At 37.0% G+C, this 14,497-nt stretch overlaps 1 protein-coding gene across 5 annotated transcripts in view; it reads left to right on the forward strand.

The window, feature by feature from the left end:
* Positions 1-13: 13 nt before the first annotated feature.
* DNAI3 (dynein axonemal intermediate chain 3) overlaps positions 14-14,497 on the forward strand; it is a 28,257-nt gene continuing 13,773 nt past the window's right edge. For 4 of the 5 annotated variants that reach the window (XM_071750562.1, XM_071750564.1, XM_071750566.1 and 1 more), the window contains exons 1-6: positions 14-108; positions 5,825-5,956; positions 7,296-7,331; positions 12,195-12,376; positions 12,916-13,020; positions 13,884-14,054. In XM_071750562.1, coding sequence (XP_071606663.1) covers positions 5,881-5,956; positions 7,296-7,331; positions 12,195-12,376; positions 12,916-13,020; positions 13,884-14,054 — 570 coding nt within the window. In that variant the 5' untranslated portion in view covers positions 14-108; positions 5,825-5,880. Of the gene's footprint in view, positions 109-5,824; positions 5,961-7,295; positions 7,332-12,194; positions 12,377-12,915; positions 13,021-13,883; positions 14,055-14,497 lie in introns of those variants that run through there. The other variant, XM_071750565.1, reaches the window with a different exon arrangement.

Consider the following 14,497-nt stretch of genomic DNA (forward strand, 5'->3'; position numbering starts at 1 on the left):
ACAGCCTGCGCCGGTTGCCTGTCGGTAGCGTCACTGCTCACCCGCCCGTTGCCCTGACAACCGCCGGGGACGCGAAGGGGCCGGGGCCGGGGCCTTCGTGCCGCGCAGGTAGGGGAGGTTGGGTGGGAAGGGGACGCGGCCACGCGTCACTAGTGGAAAGGGGTGAAAAACGAGGGGCTGGCTGGCGAGCACGGGCAGCAGCCGAGGCCGAAGCTGCGGAGCGGACCCGGAGCCTACACTGTGCCCCCCAGACCCCCTCAGCCGTCTCCTTCACCGCGTCACGGGGCAGCGGGCTCAGCGCCTTCGTCGCTCCGCTGGGCTGTGGGGGAGACGGCGCCGTGGCGGGGAGCTGGAGGGTGCTGGGAGGGGGTCTGGGCGGCTACAAACCCCCTGAGCCTTCACGGCCCCTCCAGCAGGACCCCGGTGCTGCAGGATCCGCTACTCCCGCCCCGCAGCCCTGGGGCACTGCAGGGTTTTGTTACAGCAGCCGAGCTGTCAAGTCTCGAATATTCCTTTTCTTTGCTAAGAAAGAAAGAAACAAACACAAAACCCCAAACATACAAGTCTCACCTAGTGTAAATCATTACAATATAACATTCCCGTTTCAAAAGTAATAAAAAGGCATCATATGCCAGTGTTTGCTTCCTGAGAGAATCATGGAGTAATTAAATATCATTAACTATTGAAATACCAACCATTAATAAATTTTAATAACATAGGCCAGTTGCATACTGGCTCACACTAGAAGTTCTGTCTGGGCCAGAAAGGGCCTTGACAAGATCATAATAAAGTAATACCTCACTCTTCACACCATTTTTTTGTGGATTTATGGCTTCATTTCTACAGCCAGGGATGTTACCATTTCTACAGCCAGGGATATCACCATTATTTTTAGTAGCCCTCAGTTTTTCATCTGTCAGTTTGCCCTGTTATACTTCTTAAAATTGTGCACAGTATACACTTGTCCACAGGCAGTATACTCCATAATCCAGCTACCTGTTGTGCAATAAATTACTTCTGCATTCCTGTTTGTTTTCAGCCTGTCCCTTGGTAAGCTCATGTGATGCCAACAAGATCTTCTATTACGAAAGACTGTGAATAATCACCCCTTGGTTACTTTCTCCATGCCTCTCATGATTTTATTGGCTTCAATCAGAGCCTCTTCAGTCCAGGCTAAAAAGAATCCTAGTTTATTTGTAGTACAAAACATGTTCCATATCTTCAATCAGCCATGTTATACATTTTCCAATTCTATTCTATTTCTCTCTGAATGAAAGAAAGAGAACACAGTTTTATCCAACGTGAAGTTTTCCATTTTGTTCTCTGTGCCTCTCATTAATTCTTACTCTAATTATATATGTATTGTATTTATCATCTCATAACCTATAACTGCCTCTACTGGATTCTGTCAAATAACAAAATCTATACTTGGTTCAAGTAGGCATAATTTAATGAAAAGTTGTATGTGTGAAATCAGATATATATAAAATAGAACTGTTCATATGCTGACATGAATTGGCAGTTTCCAAAACTTCAGCTTTATCCTCTGCAATTTACACAATAATACACAAGCATTATTAATAATCCAAACTTTAGATGTCTGTATTATTTGCTGTTTATGTAGAGCAAAGTAGAATGAATTTAATTAAAACATTGTATATGAATTTGTAGAGAGACTAGGTCATTCTTAAGATGTTATTTTTAACAAGTTCCTAAATGTTTACAGGCAGAAATGGGATTTTTTTTTTAGCTTCATAGCAACACAAAAAAGTAGTCTATATTTTTATAATTTGTATTTCTGATATATTAAAATTATATATTTTATAATATGTATTTATAATTTCCTTGTAGTGCTTCTGTTAAATGGAAGTGCATTCAATTCTTCTGTCATTTCAGACTGTAGTAAATTACAGCACTAAATTAGTAATTCACACAGGTTTGAATTTAAATCATTCAATTAGGCAACTAATGAACCCTTTTCTGTCCTCAGTTCAGACAGCAGCTTTGGTAGTATTGATAGCTAATTAATTTTCTCCTTTTGCAGTGCCCTAGCAACTTCACAGATTTGCATTATACCTGTAAATGTTTCAGTACATTAAATAATTAGGAGAACACTCTGATATTATTTTTTTCTCTTGACCCTCACGTTCAAAATATTACAGCCATCTTTAAATAAACTAGGTTACAAAATGTCAAAGTTATCAAATATTTACTCAGTCTTTACCAATTAAATGTAACACTCTGTTCCACTGAAAAATTGCTGAAAAATGGGACTGAACATATTTAGTGACACATTATTATCAGCTACTTTTTAAAAAATAAAATATATAGCACTATTTCTGACAAACGATTTTCAAGAGCTATTCTTTTTTGTAGGTTTTACACTCTTAAATTTTTCAAATTACATTAATTTAAATGTTGTTTCCAACCTGCTTTATCAATCACAGATTCGTGAATAAATAAGCTTTAATGGAAAGGCATAGTACATTTGTATGTTTCTGGACAAATATGCATATTAGAGTCCTTTCTAGATAAGCAATATAGAAATATCCCTACGATGATAAGTACTAACCACAGATTAAAGAAGTTATCATTTTTTTGTCAGTATTTTCAGACAGTCTTCTAGAACACCAATTTTTTTATGTTTTTCCTGATGGGGTTTGGTACTCGTGTGAAAACTTAGTAGGGACAGCAAAAAACCCAAACCCTTGAATTAACACATAACTTCTGAAAACAGTAGCTTTCATCTCATGCATTAAGAACCATTAGGATTTTTTTTTTTCTTTTTCCTTTTTTTTTTTTTTTTTTTTTTTTTTTTTTTTTTTTTTAAGAGAAGAGGTGGGAAAGACTGCTCTTTGGTACCTGTTTTAAAGTTCTCTCTGGGTATTGGTTTCCTGCTCGGAGCACCTAGGGGTTAGTGATGTAAGCCTGTGTAAAACAGCAACTTTGCATATGTATTTTGTAAATGGCACTGGGCTTAATTATGCTTCTGGAGAAGCTTGCAGAAGTTCTGCTTTTGCTTTCATTGGAGGCCTTACATGTTTCCTAACCACTGACAATCATATGCCCACAGGATGACAAATGGGCAGGGCTGATACTGTGTTAGGGTTATTGTCAAATGAGATAATGACTTTGTACTTTTCTATCTGCTTTCCCCCATGAACAGTCCTACTGAGTGCTGTATTCATTTGTAACCCTTAGCAGGGGTACTTTCTGTATTAACATTTACATAACCATTTACATACACTCAAGTCACCCACACAGCCTTCACCAGCATTCTCTTTGTCTGTGTAGTACTGTGTGTTCCTCTACACCTGATTCTTTCAGTAGAGGAGGAGAAACTGCATGGCTGGGAGACAATTTTTAAATTTTTAACCCTTTTTATAGGTGTAATATACTTGGAGTCAGTCAAAGGAAAAGGGCTGGGTTTACTTGCAAGTTACTGTACTGAACATAGGCATGTGACTTATCTCAGCCCTCTCAGTGTTTCCTCTATTCATGTGACTTAGGGTTTAGGATACTCAGAAGAAAGAACTCAAAATTTCCAAATTGGCTTAGTTTCAGTGTGTTTATAGGAAAGGGTAAGTAAGACAATGTGTCTGAAATATGAGATGGTTCCTATTGTCCTTCGACTTGTGACACAGCTGCCCTCTCCTCCTGTCCTATTTATCCATAGGCATCAAAGTTGGTTTCAAAGCAGAGAAGTCACAGAATCCATTTATAAAATGAGTCATAATTATTTATATAAATATAGAAGATGGATAAGAAATAGCTTTGCAAAGTTTGTTTGGTTTTGTTTTATCCTTTAAACAGGGGAAAATTAGCCTCTTTCAAACATCTGAATTAGCCCTAAGTGTTTCAGAACTGTAAGCTAAGCATATTGTTCAGTATAGAGGCTTCTTTGAAAGATTATAACTGGGAAAAAGTATTGAACATTAGAAATTGATATATTATCAATGTTTGTAGTCCTGTATTTGGCAACAGGACTGTAAGAATGAGGGCAGAAAAAATTCCTACCTTCCTTATATTCATTATAGATGAAGTATGGTTTGGGTTTTGTTGTTTTGGTGTTTTTTTAATCTTCCAAAACCATCATCCCAGGCAAAAGTTTCAGAATTCTAAAACATTAATCTGTATTTGCATTGGAATCGTTGGTTTTTGGGAAAAGCAGAACACTAAATTGCTTCAGTTCTTCAGGAGAATTAATAATGAAGGCTACATTTGCCATAACAACCAAACAACAAAGAAATTCATTAACATCCAATTGGTGCAGTTTATCACCTGTGGTCTGCAAGATCCACTCTGATAGAGAAAAGAGCCTGAGGATTTATATTCTTCTATTTTGATTGGAATGAAAAAATAAAAATGCATAACTCTAATATGAGTGTCAGAATCTGCTCCCATTAAACCAGCAAAGTTCACCCATGGATGGGAACATAGATTCCAAACTCAGGCTATGCCACCAGGTTATAATTCATGACTTGTGCCCACCTCCAAACTAAAATACAGCTTGGTAGCTAAAATTATATTTCTTCTGGAGTATTTGAGAACTGTGCTACAAAACAGGAAGACACTGTTTCTCAGTCTGAGAATGAAATACCCTACCAAAGCCAGGATAACCACTGAAACTGCAAAGGCACAATACATGTTTGCTGTAACACTCACATGATTTTAAGCCTCACACTGAGAAAACTTCAATGTAGAACACTTATTTTATAAAACTTACCTTTTCACCTTCATCTTGACAGTAAATGGGCTGTTCACATGTGCAAGCAGACAGGACATAGCTCCTGTGAGAGTTAATCAGAAATAGTTATGTCATGTGGCAGTTCTTGAAGGTGCCAGCTCTTTCTGTTCTCTAAGTGCATCTGCTTTCCTCTTGCTCCTGTTAAGATTGTAATATCATCCAAAAAAACGTAAGTGCTTTATATAAATTTTAAAAATGGTTTCTCTACCAGTCAGTTCAGTCTTAAAAAAAAAAAGGGGAACATGAAACAGGGAGGACCCAAGCAAACTGAAAGTTGAATGCCTCTAGTTGTGTTCAATAGTAACATCAAGCCATTTTCAGTACTTCTAACTGAATTTGGATGGTCCTGATTTTAGCTGTTCTATCAGTTGTTATGTGTGTACCTTCCACAGGATGGTGCTGGCAATGTATTTTGCGGCCATGTGCAGGGCAAACAGTGCAGTGGGCAGCCTACAGTGCATTTTCCTGCTTTGCAGTGGAACTGAGCCTTCTCTGTGCTGCTGTTCTCATTCTAATTCCAGATATTGAGAAGGAGGGTAAGCGAAACAAGAGTGAAACAAGAGTGGCCTACACAGTATTGTCTCCAGCTGTGTAATTGCTCCATTTAATTATGCATAAAAATTGTCTTTCCAAGTTTGTTCTCCACATTTTTCATCTACACTGAAAAATGAACTGGAAACAGAAATACACAAAAATGCTGCGTGCACCTAAGTAATGATTTACACTTAAAGAACTGTGTTATATATAGTTATAACTACATACAATTTTACCTGCACTCTTCCTGATGCAGCTCAGGTCCTCAGCTTTCTCCAAGGGAAACCCCTGTCCTAATTTAACTTTTCACTGTTTTGGGTAGTTTCCATACTGAATCACTCTGGTTAGAAGAAATATTTCCACCTGTTACACATCACATCAAAATACAGTTCATGATTTAAAATTACAAGACATATCTTTGGCAGCATGTGAAAATACTACTGTAACAATAACCTGCATAAAGTCACGGACCAAATTTTCACTCATACATTGTGTATTCCGTTGTCTGTTTAAGGCTTATTGGTTATATGTATCTTTTTCTAGACAAATGTGAAAAAACGTCAGAAAATCTCACATCTGGCAAGAAATCCTTGAAAGGCATGAAGACCTCAGCAAAGAAACAGAAAGGCAAAACCAAAGACAAAAAATCTGCAAAAGGAAAACAAACAGAACTTGGTACGTAAGGTACTGCAGCAAAGAAAAAAGAAGCAGTAATCTGGTCTCAAATGACAGCTACCTTAATTATTTTGGCCACATGCATTTAAATAAACATGAAATAAATTTGAATGTGTTATATATTATTTATAGAACAGAGTTCTACAATTACTGGTTATGGGTTTGTAACCAATATGTGGAACGTAACAAAGTTACATTGCAATATTTACTCTTTGTCTCAGTAGTTTAGGTTTAAGAGTTTGTAGTGTCAAAACAACAGTACTGAATGGGAAACTGGGAGGCTTAATACAAAGTAAATGAGGAGATTCACAATTGCTAACAGCCTGGGGAGAGAACATCTGGCAGAGGGAGGTCACCCCAGAACAGTTGTTCAGGATGACACTGTAAAGGCTCAATATCAGAGCTAAAAAATATATCAGGTTCACAATTGTGCATTATATTGACTTGTTTGGTTGGTTTTTTTTTTTTTCTGAAACATGCTGAGATACAACATCAGGGATCATTTATAAAAGTGTGCAGTTAATGAAGTGTAAGGCTAATGAGCCTTTGCTACAGACAATTATTTTTACCAGTGAGTCACGCACATTCTCAGAAAATGTGGGAATGTACATTTTGCTTGGGTTTTGTTTGCTTTGTTTCATGGATTTTTTTCTGCTACAACAGCCACCTTCCCAAAGTGGCTTTTGCCGTTTAATTGCTTTTTTCTTTCCAGCTGATTAATAGCTGTTGTGCTGCAGAGAACATTCTGCACATCAGTGCTTATCTCTTCCTGTCCCACCTCGCTGTGAGGTTTGCAGCCAGGCTCTCAGGAGCTGAAGGAAGCCCCTGTAGCACCCAGCCACCCCGGGCCAGCCTGACCACTGCCCGTGGGCAGAGGGGACCAACACCTGCTTCTCCCTTCCCACCTAACTTCTCTCTTCCCACCTAACCTACCTGTCAGGAGCCTTGCACTCATCTCTACACAGGACATCCCTGACTTGGTGACTGCCCCAGGCAGGTGCTGTCAGGGAGCAGTCACTGTGCCCCACGAGGTGACAGTTTTCTTCTGGGTTCTCTCTTCCATGGACCACCTGCTGAAAATAAAAATGAGTTTTAAACCTCTGTAGTTTCAAAGTATGTTAACATCTCCTTAAGATACAGACCTGTTTTAAGAGGCTTCACTCATTTCTTGTGTAACATTTGACCTCAGTGGAAACGAGGTTTTGTTTCCTCTTCACAGCTTAGTTTTAAATTCATACAGATATTTTAAACATTGTCCCAACAAGGAAAAGGATGTGTATTTATAGCTACTTTGTCAAGAAGAAAAAAATACTGATAATATAATTTCATTATATTTCAGGCAAAAAAGATGAAGATCTTTCCATGGCTGCTATAGGTAAGTGCTGTGATGGTCCTTGAAATAATAGTTTGGGAATACTTTAACCATTTCGATGCTTCAGTGTTACCAATGCCAGGGAAAAGGAAAGATTTTTTAAATATGTGAAAAGTTAGAAACTATGTAAAAATGCAGCTATGACAGTAGAGATTACAGTGTCACTCTCTGAGTAGCAGGCAGGGATCGAGGATTGCTGAAACAGCTACAGGTTGTAGATGTTTTTATCTTGGATGGAGAAGAGCTGAGATAAGGGAAAATAAAGAGTTTTACCACAGAATTATATAGTGCAAGATATTTGCACTTAATTAACAATTAACAATTGAAAGAAAAATGTTTTTATCCTTTTTTAAGCTTTGATCTTTATCTAATCACAGAATCTGGTAAGAAAATTATTTCAACAGATAACTTTTTGTTTTTTAAAGCATAGCTATCAATAGACACTGATTGATGTCTTTGCTTTGTAGAAAAACAAATCTGCCACCTAAGCATCACAAGATACCAAGCACTCCTCTTGGCTTATGGGCAAGAAAAATGCAGTTTTATGCAGTTTTAACTGTGGCCCCAGTTATGAGCTAAAATGTGTAATTACTTGAATTGAATTGAAATATATTGAATTGAAATATATTTTTATCTTAAATACCAAATAACTTTAAAATGCTTTTCCTCATATCTACTTAGATTTTTCTGCTGATCCAGTTTGTGCAGCTTACATCTGGATAGAAGTTAAATGGATAGCAGTGTAAAATTTATCTATGCTTTACAAGAACAGTCCAAAAGGTTATCTTCTTAATTAGCTTTTAACAGGACAGCTTTTATTGCTAAAAGCTAAAACATCATGTGGCAAATACACAAAGCAGGTAATTTTTAAAGAAATCATAAATCACTTGTCTTCCTGTGAGCACGAGTGGAAGTGAAATTGCACTCTGATTAACTTTACTGAAATGGGTAAGCTGCAACTAATTAAAATGGACAACAAGGCATCTCTCAGATGATGAAAGCATTCCTTTTAAAAATGTATTTATGGTGTTCATGGAGATAATTAGTTTTGACAGTAAGAGAGAATTTTACTTCCACCTAGTGGCAAATACTGTTAGAAGCCATAATATCCAAATTTGCTACAATCCTGTTGCTAAAAGCAGGAAAAAAAATGCTACTATGTATGTACATAGACTGTGAAGATTTAAACTGTATGGATGGTATCTCCTTAGCCCAAGTGTTCTTTCCTTTTCTTAGAGCATTTTGATCCTTTGTGATGTTCTTGCAACACTAGGAGCTGCAAGCTGTTAAAAATTACATGGGTACCATTTACTATTGGAACACAACGTGAAGCCTTACGAGATGCTCTATAAGTTTTACTGGAAAGCAGCATTCAGTGAAAATGTTCATAATACTAAGAATTCCAGTATCAGTTCTTTATGGTATAATACATACGTGATTTATTATAACATTATGTATTATACGTTATTATAATACTGAATATATAATACAGATCCTATAGTACAGAATCTGTTACAAAACAGAAATCTGTAATACATTATTTTATTCCTTTAGACTAAAAGATATACATATTATACATATTTTAATTCTGATCTTTACTTTGTTTTTAACTTGGACTTACAGGAATAAAACAGTGAAGAAAACAGACTCTGCATTTTTGCTTAACTTTAAAGCATGCTTGTGCTGTTTCATTTGACACTGAAACCTACACCTCTGAAAATATTTTTGTTAGCATTAGCATTTTTAGACAAGGTTGTATGCATGATTCACCACTTAAAAAAATAACATAATATAAACTTCTTGAATAAACAATAGTTACTTCTGTTTGGGACTTTTGATGTATCCAAAAAAAAAAAAAAAAAAAAAACCAAAAAACAACCAAAAAAAAAAAAACCCCAAAAACAATTGTTCAGACTTGCTTAAATTTATTTGAGCCACAGGAAGAAAAAAGCCTTCTGAAAAAGAATCCCATAAGAATCAACAAATTGTGTTTAAAAACTTGCTTTAGATTCTAGCCTCCCAATTGCAGTAGCTACATAACCAACTCTGAGGACTGCAATAGGTACAAGGTTTTTTTCCTTCCTTTGCTCTCCTGTGCATTCTGAGCCAGCTGTGCACAGCAGAGGATGGAAATTGCATTCCATTTTGTTGCACAGCTCTAGGTTTCAAACCTCATTCTGTCATTATGAAATTCAATTTTCAGAAGGAGGATTAATTTTTCTTGCTCCCAGATATCAAAATGTAAAGTATATCTGTAGTGTTGCAGTTTGCACTAGGGTTTGAGTCTGCTTCCTAATGATACCCTAATGAGGCCTCATGCCCTCAGCTAGGGAGACCTGGCAGTCCTGCAGATCAACTTTTGCAGTTCCTTAAAAGGATTAAATGTTTAAAATCACCCAGGAATAAGCACTTTTTCTGAGCCTAGTCTCATAGCCAAACTGATAAGCAAAAGAAGATTCTAGGTCTTGGGTTCATTAGATACAGAGAGCAGATGTCAAAAAGGCAAGCACAGGGACTGCAGAAGATAAACAAGTTCTGGCTTTGTCTGCTGATACCAACAGTGACTTTGGACCAGGTGCCAGACAGAGGCCTGTCCCAGTTAACATCCCTATGATTTAATATTTTTTGAAACAACCACACAGAAATCCCAGAAATCTCTGAAATACCAGAAAGGAAAGTCATGCAATATTGACAATAACAGGAAGGTCAACTAATGGACTGTGCATGATACAAATGGATTGTGTATGCTACAGACTCACCAGTGAATGCCAAGTAAATCAGACTTGGTTTAGTGCCAGGCACACCAGAAGCATCATATATGTCAATAATTTTAGTGATGACTATTGCAGAGAAGAATCATAGAATCTGCCAAGTTGGAAGAAACCCATCAAGATCATCAAATCCAACACCTGTCCCTATGTAGGGCACCCCAAGAATTCCACCATGTGCCTGAGAGCATCATCTGAACACTTCCTGCACTCAGGCAGGCTTGGTGCCCTAACTGCTTCCCTGGGGAGCCTCTTCCACTGCTTAACCACTGGGTGAAAAACTTACTCCTTATATCTAACGTAAACTTCCTTCAGCACATCTTCCTCAGGTCCTATCACCAGTTACCAGAGAAGAGGTCAGCACCTGCTCTTCCTCCTTCCCCAGTGAGGAAGCAGTGAGCTGCCATGAGGTCTCCCCTCAGTGTCCACTTCTCCAAGCTGAACAGAATAAATGCCTTCAAACCCTCCTCGTATGGCTTTCCCTCTAAACCTTTTTTGTACCGTGGTGCCCAGCACTGCACAGAGGACTCAAGATGGGGCCACACCAGTGCAGAGTTGTGGGACAGTCACCTCCCTCCACTGGCTGGCAGTGCCTGCCTTGATGCACCCCAGGACATGGCCCTCCTGGCTGCCAAGGTGCACTGTTGGCTCATGTCCAACTTGCAGGAGGAGCAGCACTGAAAGATTTTAAAAGATAAATGTCAAATTCATCAAACATGGTGTGATAAGCTGATGCAGATTTAGCATCTCTGATGATAGAGATTAAGGATTTATTGATTTGTCAGTTCTTGTTGGCTTCAGTTAGAGATATCTTCTCAAAACATGCTCAACCAGCTGGCCAATATCAGAATTTTAGATATAACAACTTCAGTTTAAGGTGTACACTAGCAGAAAAATACCACAGGTTCTGGCAATTAAGGTAAAATATTAAATAACTCAAAGAAAGAAAATAAAACAGAGATGACAAAATATTGGCTGTAATCACAAAAACCAGCCCCTTTCAGAATATAAAAAATTCATGTAAACATGTCACTACATCTTTTCCACTTTCCAGTTTATCAAAAAGATGAACAATCAAAGTCAACATCTACTGGCCTTATCAGACAGAAGTATAGCAGCCTTCATGAGGATTGATCTTACTATGGCAGCTGAGACCTCCAGCCTGAGTCAGCCAGCCTGGCAGCACTGGTTGCAGAGGGAGAAGAGAGTCCCTTAGGCAGCAATATTCAACCAGCTGGGCCTACAGTGATTTTGGTCACTTATAAGTGTTACGAGTGCAGAACATGTCATTTGGGAAGGAGGACCAATATAATGTATATACAGCTGACATACTGCTAACAAAAACCAGTGTATTATCATCAGATTGAGTGTCTGCAAAGCACAGTCACTGGGACACCTAATTGCACCCAGCCTTACTAAAAACAGTGAAAGCAACAGTCAGTGCCAGAGCTGAGATAAGACATGGTTGTCTTGTTCTGAATTAATACAAATGAACCTAAAAGAGGTCATGTGAGTAGAAAACAACAGCTAGATATTCTGTAGCAAATCTGAAAATAGTTTTGTATCTGACTTAGTCTCACCTAGTAGTGGAGAAACAGGTTCAACTGCACTCTGAACTTGAACTGGATGAGGGGAAGATGAAAGTCCAAAATCAGAAAAGCATTTTTATTTGGGATGGTATTGAAGATTAACCACTTAGATAGTTAGATTAACCACTGGTTTAACACAGCATTACTCTCAGGAAAGGACTACAGTACATTTATTCAAAGGTTGTTATTCAGAGCCATGCAGTTCTGTCCATGTATTAAAAATAGTCCATTAGTGACTCTTCATTAAACTCTTAATCACCTGTTGATGGAGAGGGGAAAAAAAAGCTCATACTACAAATAACATTCATTAGGCAGGAAATGTTAGGTATTCTTTTCCAGGATTAAGAAAATGTAATCTAATCTGTATTCAGTGCTTTCCAAAAACTAAGCTGAGAGATTCCAAGGCATTCTGTTAGGAAAAAGCAAAGACCCAAACTTAGTAAGCCATATATTTATGTTTAAACAACACTCTGAATTTGTTAACCATGCAACTTTGCTTTCTTTCATAGGCCACCCAGAAATCTTTCCTTTAGTTTTCACTTCAAAGACCCAAGAAATTTTTAATTGCCGAGTTAATGTAGATGTCACAGAAGAAAACTGTTTCAAGCTTATTAAAAAAGAGGACATCATGCAGGACCTGAAATCAAGAGCTGCAATTTCTGATTTCCACCCTGTTAAAAAAGTTGTCCTAGTATGTAGCTTATTTCATTATCACTTTTAGACTTCATGCTCCCAGAATATGGATTCTTTTAACAATAAGGTCTGTTCTTCTTTTGACTGTGTAAATACACCAGTGTTGTGATATCCAAAGGTCATGGACCACTGTCAACTCAAAGTTTCTCATTGCTCAACATGCACATTTTTTTGTACTAACTTTAGACTGAAACTATGCTAAAAGTAACACAAATATTACTTGCTTCAATCTGTGAACTGCCAGAGCTTCATGTATTTTGGTTTCTCCTAATTCATGGCCTACTTAATAAGAATCATTAGAAGAGTTTGTTTTCTGTTTAATTATGTGCATGAAATGATTTATTTTGCAAGACATTATTATTACAAAATAAAATTTATCTGTTCTTTTAAATTAGCACTTTAAATTTTCTGTAAAAAGCACAAGACTCACCAAAGAAACCCAATGTACACTAGCAGTAGCTTTGCCATTCACAGGCTTATGTTTGTTTGGATGTTACTTGCTTTCAGTTTTTCAATAATTGTTTTAAATTAAAATAGGAGTATCCAGGAGAAGAGCTTCTGGTAGTTTTTGATGCAAACTTCCAGTATGGACAGAACTTTTACCTGGTTGCTTCTGAAGAAGCCAAGCAAAACCTTCTGGAGGTAAGAAAATATAAGTATACCACAGCATTCTTCTATCAATTAATATTTCAGAATCTTGTCTCAAACACATACTTTGGGGATGGTGTTGTATTTGTTAAGCATCTGATGTGCTTGGCATGCCAGCATGCTTCTCTAAAAGTAAATCTGATAATGAAAAAAGTGTATCACTGGAAAAATATCTTTTATACCATGAAAGACCAAATTACATTTTTATATTTTACTTCAGAGAGACAGTAGAACCCTCACTGCTTTGTTTTTATCATAAGCATTCATTTCTGCTGCCACGACCCAGGTTTTCAATTAAGACTTAAAAATAAAAGATTATCATATATTTGTCATCTTCAAAGAAATCTTACACTTATTTTTCACAAAATTATATATTCTTCAAATAATACTTTAAAATGTTCTTGAATTGCAAATAACTCTAGATACAAAGATGATTTAGCCCTTGTGAACTGCATTATAAAAGAAGGTTTATGGACAGATTATATAATTTTTTAACATGACTATGTCACCCAGCATCAGAAGAAGTAACAATTAATAGAAAAGCAAATTGCAGTTCCAGGCAGGAGAAACAAAAATTTAAAAAATCACTGTAAATTCTTTTTTTATAACAGTGATTTGCTTTTGAGACAGTAGCCTCTCTAGAAGTTAAATATGAAATATGTAACATTCATTGGAAAATTCTAATGCACAAATGAATGGATGGGACCTATCCCAAGTGTACCCAGGCCACACTTACTGCATTGAGACAAAGGTAAAGAATGTGTGCATAAAGAGTGAAAACTGGGTTTCTAGTTGATAATTACATTTCAGTCACTAATTTTTGAAAAAGCACTATTTTGCATTGTTTGATGTCACAGCCTCCAGAAACTGCAAAGGAAAAAGAAGGAGAAATAGAAGAAGAAAAAGAAGAAGATAGAGAGGAAACTCTGGAAGTCCCTCCTTACAAGCCTCCTGTCTCCAAACCCTGGGTTTCTCTTGGCAGTGAAAAAGAAGTTGAAGAAGAATCTGTTAAAGACACTGCTACAAAGGTCAGAATCAACAGATGTTATTAAATCAAATAAATACAACAAAACCAAATATAAAAAAAACCAGCTCTCAGATAACTGAAAGTTGTGATAATATTTTTTCTTGGGGTCTTTCAAAAATTGATGAAACTATCTCAACTCAAGTAACTAACTCAACTTTGATAAAAACTGAGTGTTGCATAAACTTTTTTATTTTTATTTTTACAGTTATGTTTCCTTTAAATTCTGTAAATAAGACATGTGAGACAGTATTGGACATATCTACTTCTTAAGCTGTACATTCAAAACTCCTGATCATCTGATCATTAGAATCTTTGCCACCTTTGCTCAGTTTACTATTTGGCCAGATTACAAGTTGAGTCATTATAATTATATTCTAAAGACCTAGTTCTGTTTCCATGCAGCCCAGTGAACTCTATTTCATTATATGGATGGCACTTAAGTAG

This window comes from Heliangelus exortis, chromosome 8 (genome assembly GCF_036169615.1).
Source record: "Heliangelus exortis chromosome 8, bHelExo1.hap1, whole genome shotgun sequence".
NCBI lineage: Eukaryota > Metazoa > Chordata > Aves > Apodiformes > Trochilidae > Heliangelus > Heliangelus exortis.